Source organism: Gallinula chloropus (genome assembly GCF_964237585.1).
Source record: "Gallinula chloropus genome assembly, chromosome: 3".
Taxonomy (NCBI): Eukaryota; Metazoa; Chordata; class Aves; order Gruiformes; family Rallidae; genus Gallinula; species Gallinula chloropus.
In genome coordinates, this window is record NC_140087.1 from 94,918,274 (window position 1) to 94,942,644 (window position 24,371).

Consider the following 24,371-nt stretch of genomic DNA (forward strand, 5'->3'; position numbering starts at 1 on the left):
CCAGGCAGAATTAGACTGATGAAAGACTGAGAAATATTCTTAGCAGCCAGCAGATGTGAAAGGGCTTTCTGTTGAGGATTAGTTTAGAAAACACTTTATATAAAGCCTTTTCTTTTACAGTTATGTAAGATTTAATAAATGCATTGCCAAAATCACAGGGTTGTTTTTTTTTTAAGATTCCTTTTTAATAGGAAATAATTAGAACATTTTTTTCCTCACTAGTCAGTGCTGGTTTGGGTTTTTTAGAAGAAATGAGCTGTGACTGTGCAGCTAATTTAGCAATGATACTGAGTTGCAGCATCTCACAGTGGCACGGTTATGCATTGGCTTGGCTTGTCACCAATGTAAACGCTACACTGGAACTTCGCCTTCAGGGGCATGCTCCCACCAAAAGAACCCCCCATCTTTTAAAAAAGAGAGCTCTTTAGTAGGTGAAGAAACATGAGAGATCTGCTGAAGCGTTTCCTTCTTGCTCTGTTCTTTGCAAAGACCATTGTACACAGAAAGGGTAGGTAGGGGGCTGGTCTCCTTACTCAGAAGTTAATAAGCTGGCTTTAGCCTCCACACCTCTTAACAGTGTGATCATCTCAGTACACATATTTAAACACCTGCCAAAGTGGTAGCAAATGGAAAGCATCCTATGAATCTTCAGATCCTATACTTTTGTCAGCTACCATTTTTCTTGCTTTGTCAGTTGTTTCTGAACAGGAACTTGAAGACTGGTAGCACTTAGTTCTGCAGGCCCTAGGAAAACAACCTTAAACATTTGGCAAAATTGGTGCGGCTACCTATATTAAGAAGTCAGGGAAAAAACCCAACAAGGGAGCTGTGTATGCATATTGTAGTTCAGATAGAATGACAAGGGGACTTCCCACCTCCCCACACCCAGTTATTTGCTTTTTTGTCAATGAGGTAAAAATGGAGAGATGTAGTTGCATGCACTGCTTCTGTGCAAGGTCTCTGCAAATAATAGAGCCTTCACAGAATCGTAGGCGTTGGAAGGAACCTCCAGAGATCATCGGGTCCAACCCCCCTGCCAAAGCAGCTCCCTAGGACATATCACTCAGATAGGCATCCAGACGGGTCTTGAATATCTCCAGAGAAGGAGACTCCACCACCTCCCTGGGCAGCCTGTCCCAGGGCTCTGTCATCCTCACTGTAAAAAAGTTCTTCCGCATGTTGGTGCGGAACTTCCTGTGCTCCAACTTGCAGCCGTTGCCCTTTGTCCTGTCTCACAGCCTTCCCGTGCAGCTCCGCAGTGTCAGCAGAAGGCCAGCCCACTTTGCATTGTCTCATGTGCAGTGTTTCCTACTTCTGGGTATTAAAGTGTGAGAGCACCTCTGAATGAACAACCTTTAATTCAGACAGGGTTTGCTGGGTGCCCATCAACTGCCTGAACAATGTAGAATTCGGTCCATGTACATAGCGACTGCTCTACATGCTCGAAGGCCTCGGCACTCCGGGTAGAGGGCAGTAAGGAGCAGCACTTTGTCGTTGAGTCATAGCATTACTGAAGCTTTGTGTCGTTGATGAAGGTGGAATATGCTGCACACTGCCTGCACTATCCCGGAGTTCAGGGCAGGGTGATGGAAAGGTTTGCTCCCTGATGAGATGAGAAAGAACAGTTCTGCTGGGTGACTAAGAAGGAAGTCGGGTTAATAAACAGAATGAGATGACTCACGCTAAATTTAATACTCCACGTTTGCAGCCCAAGTGCTCTGGCTGTGTTTAACAGGATTATGTTAGCTGTTTGGTCTAAAACACCTCAAAATGGTAATTCATGATATTTAAGGCATTTCAGTTCAAAAACTTAAAGCATGGAACTAACCAGTACAGGTGTGTGATGTCTGCATGGTTTACTCAGGCACTGTTTATGATGACAACTGAGTCACAGAATTGGACTAAAACCTTTTGGAAATACTCAGACTTCCCAAAATAACCACAGGGAGGAGTGGTTTTTCCCCATCAGAAACAAGTTGATTATCCACCCATTTTAAAACACAAACTCAAGAGTTAAGTCTTCTCTCTTGGCAGCCACATTTCATTAGCCAACAGGTACATCATTTCTACTTTGTTACCTGTTTTGGGATCAGTTGTACAGATTAAATTAGCTGTGTAGGAAGCAGAACTGCCAGCTGTCTGTGTGAGAGAACAGGAATCCCCATTGTCCTGAAACCTGCTGCATATGAGGTGTTGTTGCTACCATTTGCCACCAGCAAGCAGACCAAAACTGAGGCTAGCAACATGAGGCTGCTAAAGGAAGGTGGCTCCTTCTAGCTGCTGAAATATGCCTGGGTGACAGCACAAAAGGTGTGTTCACCAAGGACAGCAGCACTTTTGAAAGGTGGGGCTCAATGGTGTGACCTGCAAACAGATAATCACACACACATACCCCCACACACACCCCCCACCCCACCTCTTATGGATGTATAAACATCACTCTGCAGGGTTGTTCTGGATCCTAGTAATGCCCTTCTGCTCTGGGACGGTGCTCCAAGTAGAAGCTGGAATCTACCTATTGCCAGAGTGACTTTTTTTATAGTCTGAGAGATTTAGAGACACTGTCTGTGGTCATCACCAGGCAAAAGATCAAGTTACAACAGCTGCAACAAGCTGCCATAACCTATCAGCTGCCTGATAGCTAACGCTGTGTGTGCACACAGACCAGAGCAGAGACACACACTGAAGGTTCACAAATGCCGAAAGGCAATGAAAAGATACAGATCAAGCTGAGGGAGGCTGCAGAAGGGTAGGAATAAAGCTAATCTCTTCTCCCTGTCCCCCTTCCCTTGCTCTACCTATTTATAGCCCTCCCTTTCCTGCTTTGCTTTCTCTCCTTGGCCCTGGGCCTTATTCTGGCTCCTGGAAATGCTCAGGAATCCAACTGTGGAAGGACAGCTATTGGTCAGTTAGGTTTCCTCTTATGTGGAAGGGATCATATTCCTTGGCCTTACACTTCAGCCATTCAGCAGGAGGCTGACATAGCTATTTCAACCCCTACTAGACAAGAAATACCATCTCAAGGCTCAAAAATGCCTGAAGGAACCAAGAAACCAGCAAACTATTTCCTAGAGCTCTTGAGACACCAACCCTGCAGAAGCTGCTGAAGCATCGAGCTCATCAAAGCCACTGTCCCCAGCATAGCATTGAGGCTTCTGCTTTGTGACACAGGATGAGGAAAAGGACAAACATCAGATATCTCACTAATTCCTGTGAAGGTATCTAGACCTTTGGTGGATCAGGAACTATTGAGTGAGTTTGAAGCAACCTCTAGAGAAATTTGCATCTCTGTATCACTGGTGACACGACAACAGCACTGAAAAGGTGACCAGCACAGCTTAGGAGGTGTCATCTGCTGCTCCCAGAGTTACTTGAAAGGATGATCTGGAAGTTCCTTTGGCTTACTGCCAATTTGGAGTGTTGCATAGGAGGGCATTCAGGTGCTCTAATGGGTAATAGATGCTTTGTCTTATACATCTACACACAGAGCACGGGGTAGGCAGAGTGTCGCTGGAGGAAAGAGTCTCTGAAAGAGAAATGTTAAAAATACCATCCAGGATAACCCCCTGCCCATGTCTGCCAGCCCAGTGGCCTCTGGTGTTGTACTTGGTCCCCCCTATGAAATACATCAACTTGAGGCAGCTTTGCTAGTGAAGGCAGGAACTGCAGAGATCTTTGCCCAACACAGCTGTGTACATTTTAACACTTCCACAGTTGTTACACATGGTAACGCTTCTGGCATGAGCAGGACATCTCAAAAGGGAGTGCTGCATTCCTCCTGTGCCTTCCCAGCCAAAGTTTTGACACATTGCAGTAGATGAGCATCCTGTGGGAGCATAAAAACATGGTGACCTGATACTGCTTAAGCATGATCCCCTCAAGACAGGGATACACAGTCATACCTGCACATCTGAAAAAAAAAGCTGAACATGAAGGACATTGTCACCATTTGGGAGAACTTAAAACTTGATTGTGTGACTGTGACCAACTTGCTTACAGACTTAGATACTGATAAAGAGCAGTAGCAAGCTGAAAAACTTTGCAATGCATTCAGGATTCATCAAAAGAAGTCATATAAGCATATACCATCATGCATAACCCAGACCTCACCGTAGCAGTTGGATGTGCTTACAGGAGACTTTTCATTAACTCCCAGTTTTAGGAACTGACTGCTCAGGACATGAGTTGCTGTGGTTTCTGGGAAGGCTGACATCCGGTATGAGACCACAGGAGACACACACACATAATGAAAAAAACCTCAAAGTGCTGAAGAAACACTGATACCTGTTTTGGAGTGCTGACAAGTGGCTCCACCTCAGGGTGGATTGACTCTACTCCATACTACCACCCTGAGGTGGAGCCACTTGGACCATCAGTCATTTGTTAAAAACCCTGAACTAGGGTTGGAAAGTAAAGGTCCTGTTTTATCTCCAGAATGGTTCCTTCCCTAAGGCAACATGTGCTACAAAATGCCCTTCCCCTGAGAATGCAGGGGAACGGTCTTTTAGCATTTGGGCCATTAAAAAAAAAAAAAAAACACAACAAAAAAAAAACCCACACCAAAAACCTGAGGATGTCAGGATGTCATCCCCTTCAAGCTACACAAAATCCAGCTTCCTCAGAAATGTCTTTGGCCTCAGATAGGGTCGTATAGAAGGACAGCCAGGCTGGTGGAAGGGGCTGGAGAACAAACCGTAGAAGGAGCAGCTGAGTGAACTGGGGTTGTTTAGCCTGGAAGAGGCTCAGGGGAGACCTTATCACCACCTACAGTTACCTGAAAGGAGGTTGTAGAGAGGTGGGTGTTGGTGTCTTTGCCCGTGACAGGAGATAGGATGAGGGGAAATGGCACTAAGCTGCACCAGGGCAGGTTCAGATTAGACATTAGGAAAAAATTCTTCACCAAAAGGGTTATGGGGCATTGGAACAGGCTGCCCAGGGAAGGGGGTTGAGTCACCATTCCTGGGTGTATTTAAAAGACAGGCAGATGAGGTGCTGAGGGATATGGTTTAAGAAAGGATGGGTATGGTTGGACTCGATGATCTTGAAGGTTTTTCCCAACCTTGTGATTCCATGGTTCTGTATGGGGCAGGTCTGAGTAGTGCTCACACTGACACAGTGAAACCCCCTTGCTTCATGGTCTCCCATACTCTGAGACTGCTGGGAGGAGAAATGCAGTAGTGAGAGTTTGTTTACAGTGGTGATGCAGTTCCTGTGATGGCATAGGCCTGCACAGGCTTCAGCAGTGTAACCCCTCCCTCAGAGACGGGGCAGATTGCAGTCACTGGCTGCTGAAGTGAGAGGGACAAAGACAAGCCCATAATTAGTCTTCACTTTGAGTGGAAGTTTCATGGACACTGGGTACACAGCACCTTACATTAGGGTCCTAAAATGTGTTCAGCCAGCTGTCCCGGAGTGGTACCTATGGCATGATAAACTTCATGGGGCAATGCGGAGCTGAACCCTGGACTCAAGATCCACATCATAAATTTTATCTCAGCACTCTGCTGTTCTTGCCAAAGACTAAAATGGCAAGTGATATGTGAGAGGGTCTAACCAGGGGAGTAAGAGAGCACTGAGAGAGACTCAGGCAGAGTTTAAACTGGCAAGTTTCAGGTTTTTTTGTTCACAACTAGCAGAAAAGAAAGTTATTCCAGTTTGAAGAGAGGCCTCAGATCTGTGGCAGAACATAATCCAGAGTACTCAGCCATCACCTCTTCTCACTGCAGATCACAGATGCAGGAACACAGACGTGGTCTGTAAATAAGACTAAATAAGACTGCAGAACTCACTGCAAGTACATTAGGCTTGAGTCAGAAACACGATGACTAACTGCTGAAGCTGTGTCCACTCTTCCTAGACATGACTGAAGTACTGTTCTCTAACGTCACTTCAGACAGATCACTGTCAAATGGGCAAAGCTATCAAGAAACTTCCCTGCAGGCCTGGAAGTCTTGGAGAAGTTCCAGCTTCTCCAGCTCTAGATGACAAGACAGATGAGCAAGCAACCCTGGCCAGATGTTTTTGTTCTTCCTAGACAGCAAAAAATGAGCACTTGTCTCATGCATGTCTTGCTCAAACAAGTGAGATGGGTCCATTCAAACTATGCATTGAAGACTCACACAAGCTTAAACCTCACCAAGCAAGAGAAACCATGAGTGAAGAGAACTGCACACTTTTCCAGGGCAGAGGGAGAACTAGAAACAAACAAGGTACTCCAAAAGAATGCTTCCCTGGGCAGCCAGAGATGCAGCTCATCACAGCTGGAACTGGCAGGCTGCCATCACTGGACTGCAGATGAAAGAAGGAAGAACCTTCTCATTCTTCTGTGGGTGTCTGGGGCAGGGAAGGTGTATTAGTGGCTCTACATCTCCACCCTGCCTGAATGGGAACCTGAACAATTGCTGCAAAGAGAGGTATAATTTTAGTTCCTTTCTCCAGTCTCCAGTAAATGAAGCCATTCATTTTTAACGTCACTAATGGCAATTTAATTCAGGGATTAGATATAATCAAAAATTAAACCCCCCCAAGAAAGCAAACTTCATCATTCTACTATGAGATACACCTGCTGAATCTTTCCAACTTCATTAGTAAAATACTGCACGAAACTCAAGTTTTACTGGCAACTATAAGGAGAGAAAGCTTATATTAAAATTTAGTGAGTGTATTTTTCAGTTAAACTGATAAATTTACTTTAAATAAAACCACTGACTTAGGTCGTTTCCAGAGGCACTATAAAAAAAAAATGTATGGACTCTTCTGCTGTCCTCTCCTGCCTGCCAGTCGCCTTCCCCTACTAGACTCTCTCTGCCTGCTTCCTGACCTTTCCCAGCCTTTCCTCTTCCTGCTTCCAAGCACAGGTTGAAGCAGTTAAGTTATTCTCTCTCTCTCTCTCTCCTTTCATACCGCCTAAGGCCAGAAACTCTGACAGAACAAGTCCGTCCTTACACCCCCACGTGGAAGCCTCTAGAACAATAGAAACCTTACCTGTTCCTAGAGCTGTCATGTTACTAATCCCAGAACAACCCTGTTGCAAATATCAACTTCAGGGAAAGCAGAGCATGTTTGGTGCAGACAGACCTTCAGTCTGTATTCTGGCATTTAGAATGTGGCTGAAACCTGATTCTTTTCCGTGGGAACACCAACTCACCTTTCTGGGCTGCCAAACAGTTGTTCCTCCTACCTCGCGGTTACAGTCTCTGCACCAAAGCAGAACTTCTCAGAGTGTCGGGCTTTGAAGCAGACATAAAAGAAAAAAGGCCCCAAGCAGCTCATGAGGAAACGTTTCCCTTAGTGCCTTTGGTGAGTTACACATGCTGAAGGCGTAAGACTACTGAAAGGGCGTTGCTGAACTGGGAAGCACAGGCGGGGAAGCCTCAGCATTACAAACAAGCTGAAGTAATTCTGTGCCCTTTCTTACAGGTGACTTCCTGTGTGTATCATTAGCAAATGGGTTTGTACAGTTACGCTACAACCTCGGAGACAAGACGGTCACCCTACAGGCCTTGCATAAGGTCCACATGAATGGAAACACGTGGCACTCACTCAAAGCAGGAAGAGTTGGTAACGAAGGTTACCTGGACCTGGATGGGATCAACGTTACTCAGAAAGCTGGTCCCGGAATGAACGCACTAGATGCCCACACCGATTTCTTTGTTGGAGGGGTGTCCTCCTTAAACCTCGTTAATGCAGTGGCAGTAGAAAACGAGCCCATGGGTTTCACCGGCTGTATACGAGAAGTTCTTGTTAACAACCAGGAACTGAAGCTTACTGTGACTGACCCCAAAGGTGGAGCCAACGTTGGCGACTGCGATGGAACAGTCTGCGGGTACACGGTGTGCAAAAATAATGGGACCTGTCAAGTTGGGAACTCGGGCTTTTCTTGTTCTTGCCCCCAGGAGTGGATAGGGAGGAGATGTGAACAGTCCATTCACTGCGCACAGCACCGGTGTGGGCCTCGAGCTCTCTGTATTCCACAGCCTACGTCGTTCTCGTATGTGTGTGTGTGCCCACTGGGCTGGGCAGGTAAGTACTGCCACAGCAAAATCACATTCTTTACAGCCCAGTTCACTGGCAGCTCCTACATCAAATACACAGACCCCACCTACCCAGAGAGAGATCTCCGGCACAGCCGCATCGCTTTGAATTTCACTACCAGTCAAACAGAAGGCTTAATAGTATGGATGGGAAGAGGGGACAATGAAGATGACGACTTCCTTGGCATTGGTCTTGCCAATGGAACACTGAAAGTTGTGATTAATCTCGGAGAAAGAATCTCTGTTCCTCTAATTCACAGCAAATACTCCACCTGTTGTGATGAAAGATGGCATTTTGTTACTGTAGTTCAAAACCAAACATGCATCAAGGTATATTTTGATGAGGAGCTGATTCTTTTTGAAGACATTGATCCACACAGAAAATACACTGCTTTAAACTACGGTGGCATTTGTTATTTCGGTGGGTTTGAAATTGGTAGGAAAGTCAATACAGTCACCATGGGCCTTTTTCAGAAGGAATTCATTGGAAAAATTAAAGATGTTGTGCTCTTCCAAGATTCTAAGAAGATTCAGCTAATGAGAGCAGAAGGGTACAATGTATACAATGGAAACTAATAAAAAAATTGTTTATGACTTTTTAAAAAAAAAAGTGATGGATTTTCTTTCCCTCCAGTTCCTTGTGCTGGCTGGCAGGGTAAGACTCAGCAAACACCATAAGAAGGCACATCATAAAACTGTCCCAAATTCCTTTTCTTAAAGTTAAGTAGTAATAGCATATAAACCCATGATCAGATGTCATACTCTTTAGTATTTACTTTAAGGGATGAGTCAGCAGGTGTTTTTTCTCTTTATTGTGCTGGAAATAGCTGTGTAGGCAAATAGGGAGTAACCGGCTTATAAAGCCAGTGTCACTCCAGTTTTGTTCCTCACTTTTTGAGAGCAACCAACGTACCTGTTTCCCCAAAACCGTAAAATTAATTTTATTAGAATGTGGAGGTTTTCTTTTACAATTCTGTAGTACTAAGATCACAAGTGTAAAGACAGGTAGAACCCACATGTTTACTGCAGTAAGAATTTTTACAGTTGTAACATCTGCAATGACTCAAGTCCACAAAGACTCTTCAGGTCACGACATTACTCTCCCCAGCCTCTGGCTCTGTCTGCTGCACACACAGTTGTGTGAAAGGTGAGAACTTCAGCCTATCTCCACACTAAAATACAGCACTCAGAGAATGACTTGAAAAGCAGGAAAGGTTATTTTACTTCACCACTGAACAGACGTAGAAATGTACCTGCCGGTCTGCTCCAGCAGAGATCTCCCCTGTTTGAGCCCATTAGAACTTTCTGTTTGGAGCGGGGGGAAGGCTGCAGTTGGCCTACCAGGAACTTCGTTCCTTACAGCTGAAAAACTGCAAAGCCCAACAACTGCTTTGCTTTAGGCTGGACCCTTCTGGCTTGTGTGGCTGAGACTTTGAAATTGCACTGGACAACAGCTTTGGATGCAGTAAACTGAATTTCCGTATCTATATTTTTCATGGCTTTATAGTCTCAAAAGGTTCTATATAGATGCAGAAACTCTGTTCCTTCTGAAAAAGCCCAGTAGTATCCTACACTTCAGTGAGCACTAAAACCAGAATAATCAAGTTACTGTCATAAATTAGAATGTATCTACATTTCTCACTTGACTCCTAGGCTTACTGTGTAAGTAAAATACTTAAATAAAAATAATAGTGAACAATTCCTAGCTTTGCTCTTTTGTTTTGTTTTTACTTTGGTGTTGCTCAAAGGACATCATAAACCATCACCTCCCCGCATGGAAATTCTATGAATATACCTGTTCAGTGGCTTTTTGCCCCAAAGTAACTATTTGACTTTTTTCTTTTTTCCCTTTTCCTATAAGCAGAAATGGTGTAGAGACAATGATCACAGTAGAACTACTGACACATCTGAGCTTCCACAGAGCCATAACTAGCACATAGCAATGAACACACTGCCAAGGCGGTTACAGGTGGCTTGAAGGTAACTCAGGGGGTGGGGGAATGACAGTGTTTTAATGAGCAACTGTCAACATCCCTGTGATGTTCTTTCTATCCTCTTCAGCTGCTCTGAGCCCTCAAGTGATCAGCTCGATTTCTTCGCAACAGGCAGCTCGTGAAGGTCACTTGGCATCTGAGCAGGCTCCAGCTACCCCTCCTCTTCCAGCTTCTCTTAGGGAAGTCCTTTTACGTCCATGGGGTGGATTTAGGGCTTATCCTGTTCTCTGAGGATCCTGGTGTACTGCCAGTTCCTCAGCAGTGTGCACCGCTTTTTGTGGTCTGAGCAGTGATTCAGTGTAGAACAAGTAACAAGCAGTTGTAGCACTTCCAGCTAACACCAGTGGTGGAAGGAGAGTAACTGAAGGCAACAGAGAAGACCGCATCCTTTATTCCTCTAGTAGCAGGATTTATTCCCAATGCACTAACTCAGAGCCTAGGGCCAAATCCTGGAAACTGTCTCTGCTTGTTAATTTAAATTCTTAACAAAACTCTCCCTCAAAAGCTGTTATACTGTGGCTCTCTGTCCTACGTATGACAGGCAGGTAGTGAATGCTTACATACTCCTTCCAAACAAGTTATTTCCTGTAGTTCTGGGAGAAAGCATTCCCATCCCTTCCGTACAGACAGTTGCAATTTTCATTGGTCCTCATTTATTTTTAGAGCACAAATGGACCTGAATGTGAGAGAGGGATCGCAGGTGGACTGGGAACAGGCTGTTTTGAAGAGGTCAAAAGAAAATCTCTATGAGCAGAGCTGCCAACTTGAAGCTTACTCAAAAGCCAGAAGGATGTGCTGGTGCATGTCCACGTCTAAAGACCCCCAGTGTAAATACTGAAACACCACAACACACGGGTAACACTGCCCGATGTAACCAGTGGCGCTACTGCCGTACAGACCATGGAGTTAATTGGGAAGCAACTGATTTAGTCACATCGTGTTATCATGCTGTGGAAGTTAAAAGTTTAAATATTGCTTCTAGTTACTAACAAACTGAGGATTTTGCTATTTGTGAGTCTCAGAAACGTTACTTAATAAAAGTCTACTGCCTCCTTTCTTCAGTGCAAGAGTTTTAATTTTAGTCAATCTGACCACAAAGCTGCCTGCACGGTATCCAATGAAATCATACCTTAAAATGTATTTTATAATTAAAACAACGTGGTGTTAAACTGGAGAGAAGAGGATTTTCTACAGCAAAGTGCAAAATGCTACATCAGTACATAAGGTCATGTACTCAAAGTGAGAAACAAATCACTGAGAACCAGAACAATAAACTTTTTCTTTACATGGAGGAACACTGTTACATGGTGGCTGCTTCCAGCAGACACAAGAAACAACCAGTTTAAGAACTGTAAGCGCAGGAGATTTTAGTTTTGTTTGCAGGTTTCCCTTCCCCCCCCTTTTGTTTTGCATCAATGGATTACAAAATAGTCATTTATGAGAAGTCCCAATGGTACAAACGACCTTCTGCCCCTCACCCCCCACACTTCACCCCCAAAACCCACCAACTGAGCCACGAAGAGTACAACTGTGGCATCCCTAACTCTGCCTGCTACGTTCATTCAGCCTGCAGTTTCACACCTATGAAATCAAACACACAGGGTATGTGAGAAAGTTTTATCATTTTAGAATCAAAATATCCCTTAAAATATTTACATTTTACAGTAAAAAGGATAGCAAAACACAAAGTAATGTACAAGCTTAGGTATTCAAGTTTTGAAGCACGGAAAAAGGTGGGAGAAATGAATTTACTACTACAAATCATATTTCCAAGAATTGAGGTTAAAAATGCTTTCTTATTAAAACAAGTGCAGTTTTTAAAGCAATAACATTCGAGCAGCTCAGCCTTTCAATTTCTGGTCACAAACTGCTTCAGATGCTTAGGAAATACTTGAAAAACTAACGAAATACACTTGAGTTATTTTATTGTACTAGTGGATAATTTAAAAAAACAAACCAAAACCCAAAATCTTCACACCACTGAGCATAACGTACTTCCTTGTAACATGTGGATTCCGAGGTGCTGCTGGCCTTTAAAAACAGTGCCATTTAAAAAGGTTACTGTATGAAATTCACCTTTAAAATTACCAGAGCATCTTAAAACAGAAGAGAGCACAAATTACCAAAGGCAGCGACTATATTGCAGACTTGACTAAAGCCAACTTCATCAGCTAAGAAAAATTTCTATGCTTTTATTGCATATTAATAAAAGAAATCTTTAAAATTTTGAATATACAGCAATGTAAAATCTTTAAAAATATTAAACTCCTACTTCTAAGCGATAGAGTTGGTATAATGAAAAGAAGGATGAGTATTGGTACATCGACTGGTACCAAAACACAGACTTGTTTCTGCAAAACACCAACACTGAATAAAAAAGATGGCACAATCCTAGCAGGCTTTTTTTTTGTTGTTTTTGTACAAAGTTTCAGGACATTAATCTAACAGTTTATTTAAATAGGATTCTGAAAGACTGCCTGCATATTTTTACCTTTTGCTTTTAGTTCTGTCACTGTGGTCCCTATGTCTCTCTCTGTTCTTTTCACTCTCCCGTTCTCTATGCTTCTCTTTGCTTTTCTCCCTCTCCTTATCTTTGTCAGCCTGTTCTTCACTTTTAGGCTTCTCCGTTTTTTTTTCTGGATTTCTAGTCTCTCTGGGGCTTTTGCCATCAGCAGCCCTGTCACTGTGTGGCGATCGCAATCTTTCTTTGTCTCTCTGTCCTTCCTCTCTACTCTTTCTCTCTCTCTCTTTGTCCTGATTTCGGTCTCTGCGTCTGTTTCTTTCAGAATCTTGCTCCCAGTATTTTTCATTGTTCCACTCCTTTTCGTGCCTGTCTTTCTTTTGGTGATGGGATTCACTGTAAAATCTTTGTCTATGTTGATCATTTTTTCCTCTACTGAACCCCCTCTCCAAATGCTGCTCTTGTCTGCCCCAAGGATCGCTGTGGCGGCGTTCCGGTCTCCTACTGTCTTTACTCTGAAAAAAATTTTCTGGCCCCAAGAACCTGGATTGTTTGTGAGCCACTGCTAGCCCTTGCGCAATGGGTCCAGCATAGTGCGGTGGCTGACCTGATATATGAGCTACTGTTGGCCATGGCATCATAGGGTTTTGAGGAAAGCCAAAGCCCGGAGGAGGAAGAAGTGGAGGTGGTAAATGAGGAGAAAATCCAAACATGGGGTTGTTTTGTGGAGGGAAGTTATGAGGTGCGGGAGCCTGAAACTGAAATCCGGGTGGATTAGATTTAGGATGCTGAAAATTCTGCTGCGGAGGTCTAACAGATGAAAAGCTGCCACCTGTAACAGGGCTTGGACCTTTAGAAATTAATTCAGAACGAGAAGAGTTTTCGGTTTCAAAGTGAGATGAAGCTGCTGCTGGTCCTCTTCTAAATGAGTTCAGCGTTTCAATGTTTTGCATCAGCACATCTTCTGGTGAGTGTTTGGTGTCTTCCGCTTGCGACGGGCCTGTGCTATCGGCTTTTGCTGCAGCTGAGCCGTACGGAGACTCGTTTGTCTGCGCATCGCCTGGATACAAGCTCACGCCCGTCTCTCCAGAGGACTGTTTATTCTCGGGCTCCGTCGAATCGCCTCCTGAAGCGTTCTGTCGGTCTTCGCTTTTGCTGCCGTCCCCTTCCTTGCTCTCCGAAGCATTCGCCTGCTGGCTTCGCCCAGCTGCCTGCCGTGGGTCTCTCTTCAGGTTAATAAAGGGTGGTGGTTTAGAGGTATTCGCGGTGGTGCCTTCAGCGGAACCTGCGTTAACGCTGTTCTCGTTGGGTTTTTTCCCTGCACTTGATGAGGAAGAAAAGCTGGAATTTGTGGTCCTTCTAACTTCCTGCGTAACAGTATCCCTGTCAGGTAACTGCCGCTTTGGGTCATTTTCTTTACTTTCTTCAGTTTCTTTATTCTGTGACTGAGCAGATAAATTTGCTAAAAATGCTTCAGTGGAGACGTCTGGAGGCTTTCCCTTAAGGCTCAGCCCTACCACAGATCCAGCACTTCTTCCAGAACTCAAAGTCCTTCCGGCTGCTGCATCTGCCGCTGCCATCACGTTGGTGGATTCCCGTGGATCATCTGAACCGGTCTTCGCTTCACTAACTTCAGGAGTTACCTCAGCAACATCCATGTTTTCTTCTTTCGAGGTTGCTTGTTCATTTAATAATGGTATGTCTTCACTGGGACTCGCTTCTGACTTGCCGTGTTCATATACCTGCCCTGTCGTACCCAACAGGCTTTGAAGAATATCATCCACTGGCAATGGTTTATTTGCCAGCTCCAGAGTAGAAGGTTGATTTTCCCATCCAACCAGGACTCCAGGAAGAAATCTGAGAGGCTTCGGTGGTTCATGCTTGCTACTTTCCACCAACGGTTCAATAACTGCTGGAGCATCTTCTATATTAGATTGCTGAGGCTTATTTCTCTGCTTGTGTAGCACGGCTGTGAAGGAATTAAAAAAATCATTTTCCTCCTCTTCTTCTAGTGCCAACTCATGATGGGAGACTTCAGGTTTGCTTGGCTTGCTTTTCTTCTCTGGTGGGAGGTTACTCACGGTACTTTCAGAAGCTTCATCCACAAAGCTACTAGTAACGCTTGAAACAGCAGTGATCTGCCTCTTCATTTTCTGGCGAATTATCAATCCCAGTAACAAGTTTGGTCGATGTATTTCAATCCCTGCACAAAATTGTAACAGCAATTTATCATCTCATGTTATGGTTAAGGCAATCTTTTTAACAGAAATAACCCCCATAATCTTACATCATAGGAAGTATCTGGTTTAAGACATTTGAAACTTCCACCATTAAACACAAGAAGCAGCACTTAAAGCAATTTTCATTTACAATGCTTGAAGTTGTACTTTTTCTGCTAGAAATATATTTCGGATTTTTTTTAAGCACTGTGTCACCCACAACAGTTTCCAAATAGAGAGTATGAGACAGTTACGTAGGACACCTAGACACATCAGAGCAAGCACAGAAAGTAAACATCATGTTACTCTAACATAGCTACGGCCTCTCCACAGCGGCAGAAAAGCACAAGAGGACAAAAATAAAGAGGAGTGAGCAGCACATTTGAAACACAGTTTCTTCATTAGTTTGTGTTAGACATACCAATCAGAGGTTCACTAAGAGTGACTGTCCAAAATGCTTCCCTCCCTCCAGGAAGGCACTGTGCTTCAAGGAATACTATTAGATTCAAAATTCACTATGTATTTTTTTAATGTATAATTTAGGTTCTTGCAAAAAAATTACAAGTTGTAGCTCATCCTCTGTTTGTGTTAGCCCTGCCTATCTCAAAAGAAAAAAATCAACCACAAATTTTTATAAGTTGATAAAAAATAGCTTAGGTTGAAGCAGAATAATTAAAAGCTTTCCCTCTTTCTTCCTTGCCTGTCTCGTATTTAAAGTTTCCAGGCCTTTTTTTCTTTAAGGAAGTTTAGAACGCTTGAGAGAAAAGGAATGAAAAATACTATTTTGAAGTTTGACTGTCAGTTAGGAAGTCAGCAGGACTGCCCTCAGAGCTCACCTGCATCACTGAATTTACCGAGACTGCAGCTTACAGATCCACCTGGGTGACAGTGACAGGTGCCTTTGCAGGTTCCAATCTCAGTAAATTAAGAAGTATGTGGTAAACATGAAATAAAGTTGCACACAGTAATTTTTTCAACAGCAGTATCTGAAGTATCAGAATGGGAAATCAATGTCTCTTCAAGGAAGCTAACAGAATACTATGAGAAGCTGCCAACATGTTAGAACAGAATACCTGACTTTTCTGAACTAAATTTTCTCTCCTATTCCTTTCTGTTGCAAACTTCTTTCAGTAGCATTACGCTACTGGTATCCTGGGCTCCATCAGGAGTGGCCAGCAGGAACAGGGAGGTGATTGTCCCTCTCTACTCTGCCCTCGTGAGGCCCCATCTGGAGTACTGTGTCCAGATCTGGGGCCCCCAATATAAGAAGGATGTCGAACTGTTGGAGAGGGTTCAGAGGAGAGCCACAAGGATGATTAGAGGGCTGGAGCACCTGCCCTACAAAGAAGCTGAGGGAACTGGGCTTGTTCAGCCTGGAGAAGAGAAGGCTGCAGGGGGACCTCATTGCAGCCTTCCAGTACCTGAAGTGAGCTTATAGGCAGGAGGGGATTCGACTTTTTAAAAGAGCAGATAATGGCAGGACAAGGGGGAATGAACTAAAGCTAAAGGAGGGAAGGTTTAGATTAGATATTAGGGGGAAATTTTTTACAGAGAGAGTGGTGAGGTGCTGGAACAGGCTGCCCAGAGAGGTAGTGGATTCCCCGTCCCTGGAGGTGTTCAAGGCCAGGTTGGATGGGGCCCTGGGCAGCCTTGTGTAGATCCAGGCCTGGAGGTTGGTGTCCCTGCCTGTGGCAAAGGGGTTGGAGCTCTATGATCCTTGGGGTCCCTTCCAACCCAGACCATTCTATGATGATTCTATGATTCTAATGAAGTTCCAAACTCCAATCTGTACTTACCAGGCCCATCAAAAGGCACAAGATGATGAGGGACTTTATCTGAGGAACCCAAAGGGATGAGGTACAAATCTTTCACTTGCTTCATGTTATTGGCTGCTACACCGTAACGTTTTCTACTGCTGAAATAAGCAAACAGCAGCGCGTAGGATATCTGATCCTCCTCGGTCACAGGTGTGAAGCGAACTACACAGATTTCCTGTTTACAAAGGGACAGAAAAAAGATGGTTAGGTGAAATTACACAGAAATGTGCTTGGTGACTCCTCTTTATTTAAAAAGCCCAGGTCAGAGGAGGAGAAAAGGCCTCTCAGAGTGCAGAGGAAAACAGGAGGCGGAACAGCAGCAGATCAAAAAATAATTAAAGAAAAGAAAAGAAAACAAATAAAAAGCATTTAGAATTTTAAAAAAACTCAATGAAATTAATTACCAAAAAAAACCCCAAAAACACATTTTATCAGCCAGCTAAATAAAAACTTTTAGGGAAGCATGCCAGCTTCCAAGTAACTATTCCCCTCACATTACTAGAAAGCTTTATTTTGTAGTCTACTGTGCCCAAGATACCCATTAATAACATAGGGAAGACCAGTATTCACATCCTGGAACAATGACCAAAGCCCAGCTCTAGAGTCGCTGCTGGGGCTGATGCAGTTTGATGGCTTAATCAGTGACCAGGTATATGGATCAGGAGACCCACTGCAAAGCTGAGACAGTGCCTGATCAGGGGCAGTGATCAATATGCTGAACGGTGGCTGCCATTCAGAGGGACACAGCAGGCTGAGAAGAACGGGCTGACCTTCGTGAAACAAACGGCAAACACAAAACCTTGTGCCTTGAAACAGAGTAACCCCATGCACCAGGGCACGCCGGGAACTGACTGCCTGGAAAGCAGCTTGGCCTAAAAGGACACGGGAGTTCTGGTGGAGTAGGAACCAACAAAGCATCCATGCCAAGGCAGCCATGGCATGCCAGGTATCAGAGCTGGAGCAGCCAGCAGGCTAAGGGAAGTGATTATTCCTTTCTATCAAGCACTTGAGACAGCAGCTGGAGAACACTAACTAGTTTTGGACTCCCCAGCACAAGGATAATCTATATGTGGTGGGCCAAGTCCAACAGAGGACCAGTGAGATGGTTTTATGTACTGTACCAATACCAAAACTAAAGAGTAACACTTGATACATGAAGTCCAAACACTCACGATGAGTTACTGTCTCAAAGGAATAAAAGTTTTCTCAAGCAGCAAATGACAAGCTAAGGTTAGAAAGTAAGAAAATGAATTCCATCCCTTTCAACATAAATGTTAGTTATCCTTAGAAGTGTCATTACTTCACAGTCATTCCTGGGGGAAGAAAAAAACAAATCTTTAAGGGGCACAGGACGTAGGTTAAACAGCAAGCCTTCAATAGGGAAAACTCTTACCTTGGTCCCTGAAGCTTTGATTTTTTCTACATACTCCCAGACAGTGTGAGGAGATATCCTGCCACCTACTTGAATACTATCAGGTAAATCCTATGAGAAAGGATAACAGAAGTCTGAATACAACCTAAAAACAGTGGTAAATCCTTCCTCCAGTACCTATTTCATATCACAGAACAGCAGGAGCTGGAAGGTACCTCTGGGGATCATCCAGTCCAATGCCCCTGCTTAAAGCAGGATCACCTGCAGCAGGCTGCCCACAACCGCATGCAGGTGGGTTTTAAGTATCTCCACAGAAGGACACTCCACAACTTCTCTGAGCACCCTGATAGCAGAAACCCCCAGTAGACACCCCCAGTCACTTCTAAAAACTGGTATTGACTTGTTTAATACTTTTAATTCAGAACTGAACTACAATTTTTTCATGTCTAATTCCAAGGTGGTTATTCTAGTGACAACTTTTGTCCTATCTTTCCCTGCTACTTTACAATACAGAATATGCTCCACAATAAAAAAGAAACCAAACAGCTCACTTCTATGAAACCAGATCTGGAAATACTGCTGCAGTATTGATCACTGAAACATCTTACAGTGAGATGAGAATAAAACACCTCAAAATACATCAAATAACTTGAATCCTAATGAACTGTGGGTCTGCGTAGAACAAACTGAAAAATACTAAACAAACACATACCCTGACCTGTGTCCTTCCACAAAACCTTACTCAGTGATCACGCTTCATTGCTTTTCACCATCACGCTGTTTTGAGGTTACAAGGTAAATAAGTCATCCAAGTTAATAACAATTTTTTCATACTTTGCAGTAACTATAAATACCTCTGTCAAATACTCAAATGAGCCAGAAACTGGGTAAGCCTTGATAACAAACTTTGCCACCGAAGGCATATTGATAAATCCCTTCCAGATGAAGTTCAGGCGTGCCAGAAACAGGCTTTCACATTCCACAGTACCAGGTGTTTCTGACCTAAAAAATGACAAACAAAACCCCACTTTGTTTAGAACACGGTAATATCACACAAGATCACGTACATCATAACCTTCCTTTGGAATAGAAGCTACGTGCCATTCAGAACTTTTATTTTTTTCCAGTGAAGCATACTTGAGGGGTCAGTGAAGAGAGAGGCAGACAACCATGTTTCTCAGCTTCCAATGAAGGAGTCTGTGTTACACGAAGGACCATCAGATAAGCAGCACATTAGTTCCCTACTCTTGCTTTTGAGAATGGAGAAGTTACTTAGTCCAGAAGTTATTAAACGCTACTGAAGAGGAGACACAAACACACAGAGGTGCTGCAGACCCAGTAAGACCCTTCCTATAGGGAGAGGGGGTGAAGCTGGCCTAGCCTGACCCTGCTTTCTTTGCTGTGACCTTTTGGCTGTCCACTACCTGAAGACCTGCATCTTCCTTCCTCTCCCCTGCATGACAAGCTGGTTCCTCATCTCTTCTCACCCACACATCACTTTCACAGCTTCTGTGAGCGCCTCTTCCCAATTTCAATATTGTCACATATACAAAAGAGTGGTTCCCCCCTGCCCACCCCTTCAAAAAAAGCCTCACTTTTTGTCAGTAAAGCCACTGCAAGAAATAAACTAAAAGACTTATACGATTTCCTGGGAGTGTTTCTCAGCCTTGGGGTTTCCAAACTGAAAAAGTTACTGCCACTTTTCAACATCTCCCAACATGCTGTTACCAAAACATCCTCTGCATGCCATCAGCAGTTTCAAAAGAGCTACCTAGGGGTGCCACGCATGCTGCCACAGTAGCACAGCAACCCGGTTCCACTCTGTCTCCTCTAGAAACAACTTCTTTCAATCTTGATCACACTATTGAGAAAACAAACTCCATCATACTCAGTAAGGATCTTACGTCCTGAATGAACTCCAGACAAGACTAAAGAAGTGAGAGCTGATGTTTTTCTAGCAACTCCTTCCTCAAACCAGAAATAAACCAGCCTCATAAACTGCAATTCCCTCTTCAGTGGCTGGCAGCGTACTGGGTGGAAGAAAATTAAGAGCGAGTTGACAGCGTGTATTGCAAAACATCAAACAAGGTGCTGTTATCTGTCATTTCCAGAGTGGGGTTGCTTTGAGATTTCTAAGTACCCGGGTTTACCTGTTTGGAGCAATCTCAAATCACTTTGCTTTATACATACAGACACACTCATTCAGTGGCAGCACCATACATTCTACATTCCTCAGCAGCAACATACAGTGTAAGATCTACAGCCTGACTTTTTTAATATGGATTCACGTGCCTTTTTAGGCCTTGCTGCACCAGGAAACATAAAGCAGTTTACATTTCACTGACATGAAAGGTGGTTGATTCAAAATCTGTTACCACAGCAGTGTATATGGTATTATTTATATAAATGCATAGCACCATTTATTCCAGCAGAGAACCCTATTCCTTAGTAGGTGTAAAACCTGAAGTACACCAACAGATGAATGAAATGTCATTTAAAAATTACCTTTAGTCCTAACATCTTAACAAGATAAATAGCATCTTTCATTTAAACCCCAGTATTTTCATCATTATAAGAGGTTATATTACTTTGGGAGAGGCGTGAATGATGATTTTGATGGGTCTTGCTTATCATCTTCCAGCAATTCTGAAGCTAAGATACTTGATGTAGAAGAAAGTGCGTCTGCAATGCTCTCTGCCTCATTGTCTGACTGCTTCCGGGCCACTCCAACAGACACTTTCACTTTTTTGGCAGAAAGATCATCAGTAGGTGGTGCCATTCGGCCTGCAGAGAATAAGTTGCAGTGGTTTTAATTTTTTAGTAAAACCGAAAGAGGACTTCTTCTGAAGATATGAAAGATGCTCAGAAATACCACAAATTTTGGTTGAAGTAGCATAGGATAAAGAAATTATACATTTTATACATGTTTATACATTGTATTTATACAAGATTATACAAAATTACTGGCACTGTAATGGAATAGGATACAGAAATGAGGAATCAACAACAGCCTGTATACCCATTAAAGGGAGTTTTCTCTGAAGTCTTCTACAAAAAAGAGAAGAATACTTTACCCCAGTAACTCTATTTTAATATTGTATATTTTATAAGTTATGAAGTGAAACACTGCTTTCAACATCTCTGTCAGCAAACTAGGAAAACACATTTACATTCTTCAGGCATACTGACATTTCTGACTGAAGAGCATGAGACAATAATGGTGTGTTTATTTTAACGTGCTGCTCAGAATTACCTATGCAGATTTTGCAGTTAAGATCGAAGAGATGATTTTTGTGTTGACTTGTGGTGTCTGAAGAAGCAGATTCATTTACTTCTTTATCTTTTTCAGCTTCCTCTGATTTCTCAAACAATTTCATATTAGGTTCCTAAGAAAAGTCAAGCACATTTCAGTTCACTCTTTTCTCCTCTGTTAACATTCCTGATATTAATATTGCTTAAAAATCTAATGCTATTTTCTTCCTTTCAGACACACAACTCAAGTTATAAAATCTTAAAGGCTATCACAAAGTCTACAAACTCATTAAAAGAATTCCTAAATATCTTTTAGGTAAGATTTAGAGTATTGTCTCCTGTTGCCAAAATTCATCATACAGTCCCAGACAAACCAATCAGCACAAGGCCCAGATGTCACAGTCAGTAAGGAAAAAACAAAAATTTAACTTGAACCAGTCCTAACATACAATCACAGACCTGAACAACAAAATGATATACAAAACACTTTACACCCATATCATCTTGATCTAAATAAGCTCTGTTGCTGTGGTCTTTTTATCTACCTGAATTTCCATAACTTCCTCCTGTTCTTTCATTGGTGTTTCACTTTCAATTTCTATTTCTCCTTTGTGAGTAATTTTTGTAATAGGTCTTCTCTCAACTTCCCTCTGTTCTTTCTCGATCATTTCAATTGTCTGTAAAAACAGGAAGTTATGTATATTTGATTTCATATAATAAAATCTGGAAATCCACAAAATAACGACAGAAAAGAGGACTGCAATTAGGAAACCCTCAAGGAAGAAAAAAGAAACATCCTTGTTTTACAAGTGTCAAGCAGAGGGTCTAACTTCACCTAAGACGCAGTATATTTAAACAAGTTTCAAAGCTTACCTTTCCACACTAAATTTGAAGACAGGTAAATAATAGGACAGAAATACATACCGATTTGCATCATTTTTCCAGAGCTTGTTCTTGAGCACATAAGCATAATGCACTACCTGAGTAAAAACGTTTACATGTATTCTTAAAGTAATTGTTACGCTAATTGTGATCAGCACTGCTGCTCTGCCACAAAAGAAAAAAAAAAAACAAAGTGTTTTTTGCTTTAAACCAGAAACAGTTTGTGCTGGCAGTCCTCAACATTTCAAGCCTGGTTTCTAGTAGCAGTCTCAAAGTTTTGCTTAAATAGGAAAATGAAAGATGCAGTCAAATGATAAGGTTGATATTTATTTGACATGTGTATTCCATTTCGACTTCAGGAAAATTCTAAGTATTTCTCTGAAATATTTAGGACCATCAGTAACTTTTAAGCAGCATCTGCTTTTGTTCTGAAGTTGTAGGAGTGGAATACTGTTTTGTATAGTCTGTTTTCAATTCTTTATTGATGTTTATTTTATAAACATAATGAAGGTGTACTAAAATGACAGGCTTTAGATAGCTACAGAACTAACGCTTAAAAGCCTTCCTAGGTCCTCAAAACAACTTTAAGGTAATCAAGTAATTCATGCGTTGTTTTTCCATAGGAACTAGCAAAAAGTTGTCATAACTCATAAAACAGGTCTAGTTGCAATATGCAAAGAAAAGGAAAAAAACAGGAATAGTGTTGCAATGCAAACTGCAGTCTCTGAAACAGCATCTCACTGTACTGAATTAGTTATCACTGAACATCTATTCATTCTGAGCACACAGAGTTGAAGAGGATGAATTCCCATCTATTCTAAGTTACAGTACCTACTTGTTAACTTTATCAGAGTTCCTCTGATAGAACCCAGAAAGCCTGGTATCATAAAACACAGGCACAAAATGCATACCAGTTAATACTACCTGATTATTGTGCCTTTCAGTTCTATGAAAGGTATTTATATATGCATATATAAATACCAAAGATCCTGCTGATGCAAGTCCGGATTTTGTAAGCTAGAATAGTTGTTGCTGTAAACCAGACAATCCCAAACAGCTGCAGTTAACTATCATCAGACTAACTGCCTGATCAGAGTGGGATCTAAGAAAAAGGCATCTTCCATAAAATTAATACAGCTCCTCATATTCCTGCTTCTCCTTATAAACTGTGAACACACCTATAAAATGCATGAATTTCTGTTTCAAGGGAAGTAGTGCTAAAACTAACCTAACAAAGCTCCTAACTTTGGTGGTGGTGGTGGGTTTTCTTACATTTGGACTATTTCTAGGACTGGCAGATCAGGTTGTCAGCTTCTGGTTTACTTCTAGTGGGTGAATTGTCACACTCCATCAGTATTTAAGTTAAAAACACCACCAATTCAGTTTGGTTTGTCTAAGGAGTTCTCTCTCCCTTTTTAAGAAACTGGTGTCCAGCTAGAGCTTTAAAATCTTACTGGAAATAAGGACAAAGAAGCTTTAATTCTTGAGACAGAAGAAAGAGCGAGCCAGCAGCAACAAAGCTGCATGGCAAAGTAAAATACACGGCTGCCTGTCATCAGGAATTTACAACACTTCTTCAACTTCTATCCTAACAACCCCTTTGAGTTTTTGACAGTATATCCTCATGATTAGTCAGAGTTGCTTTGTGCAACATGCATTCTGTTCTTTCTCCATACAACTAACCTGAAAACAGAAGTTAAATATGCTTTAGCAGTCAACTAAACAACATAAATTGACAAATCTCACATGTCTGTTTTCTCGCTGTCTCCAAGCAGCGAGTTCCTTGGAAGCCAGTTCTTCTGGACTCATTTTAATTAGGTGGTCTGGAGTAACCTCTCCTCTCAGTACTTTCTTAAATAGTATCTAGAAGACAAAAGAAAAGTTAACTGTTGCTATCAAAACAAAACCAGCTTGCAACAAGAAATGAAGGAACATACACTCTGCACAGCTATAACAGATCACCTGTTTTGTCATTTATCTCCCACTAAGTGAAGCAGTACTAGACAAGATAAAAAGCTTGGTGCCAGAGCTCCAATTTTCCTACATAACAGAATCTATCTACATATACCCTTAATTATCAGATGTATCATCTGCTGTTGTTCCAAAAGAGAAAGTGAGTTTATGCCCACTGCAGCTGTAACTCAGAGGTTTTTTTGTAAAGGTGCTAACCCCCTGTATTACACAGCAGAAAGAAGCTAGCACTAAGGAGGTTGTCTATGCTTGTTGGCTGACTGAACTGAATTCCTAGGGTTAAATAAAAAATACCACATAGCTTATGAGTATGACCAACAAGCCGCCAGGGATGGAAGGTAGTCAATTGGGCTAATTATAAAATTATATA

General features: G+C 42.5%; 2 protein-coding genes across 2 annotated transcripts in view; one reads left to right on the plus strand and one right to left on the minus strand.

Annotated features, from left to right (window-relative positions):
- EYS (eyes shut homolog) overlaps positions 1-8,609 on the plus strand; it is a gene marked incomplete at both ends in the record, with an annotated part of 784,773 nt that extends 776,164 nt beyond the window's left edge. The window contains one exon of the mRNA XM_084261159.1: positions 7,420-8,609. Coding sequence (XP_084117285.1) covers positions 7,420-8,609 — 1,190 coding nt within the window. The remainder of the gene's footprint in view (positions 1-7,419) is intronic.
- Positions 8,610-11,630: 3,021 nt separating this feature from the next.
- The window catches only part of PHF3 (PHD finger protein 3), a gene marked incomplete at its 5' end in the record, with an annotated part of 31,048 nt that continues 18,307 nt past the window's right edge, over positions 11,631-24,371 (minus strand). The window contains 8 exons of the mRNA XM_084261215.1: positions 11,631-14,691; positions 16,504-16,699; positions 17,918-18,007; positions 18,751-18,898; positions 20,485-20,680; positions 21,150-21,282; positions 21,694-21,825; positions 23,777-23,893. Coding sequence (XP_084117341.1) covers positions 12,515-14,691; positions 16,504-16,699; positions 17,918-18,007; positions 18,751-18,898; positions 20,485-20,680; positions 21,150-21,282; positions 21,694-21,825; positions 23,777-23,893 — 3,189 coding nt within the window. The 3' untranslated portion in view covers positions 11,631-12,514. The remainder of the gene's footprint in view (positions 14,692-16,503; positions 16,700-17,917; positions 18,008-18,750; positions 18,899-20,484; positions 20,681-21,149; positions 21,283-21,693; positions 21,826-23,776; positions 23,894-24,371) is intronic.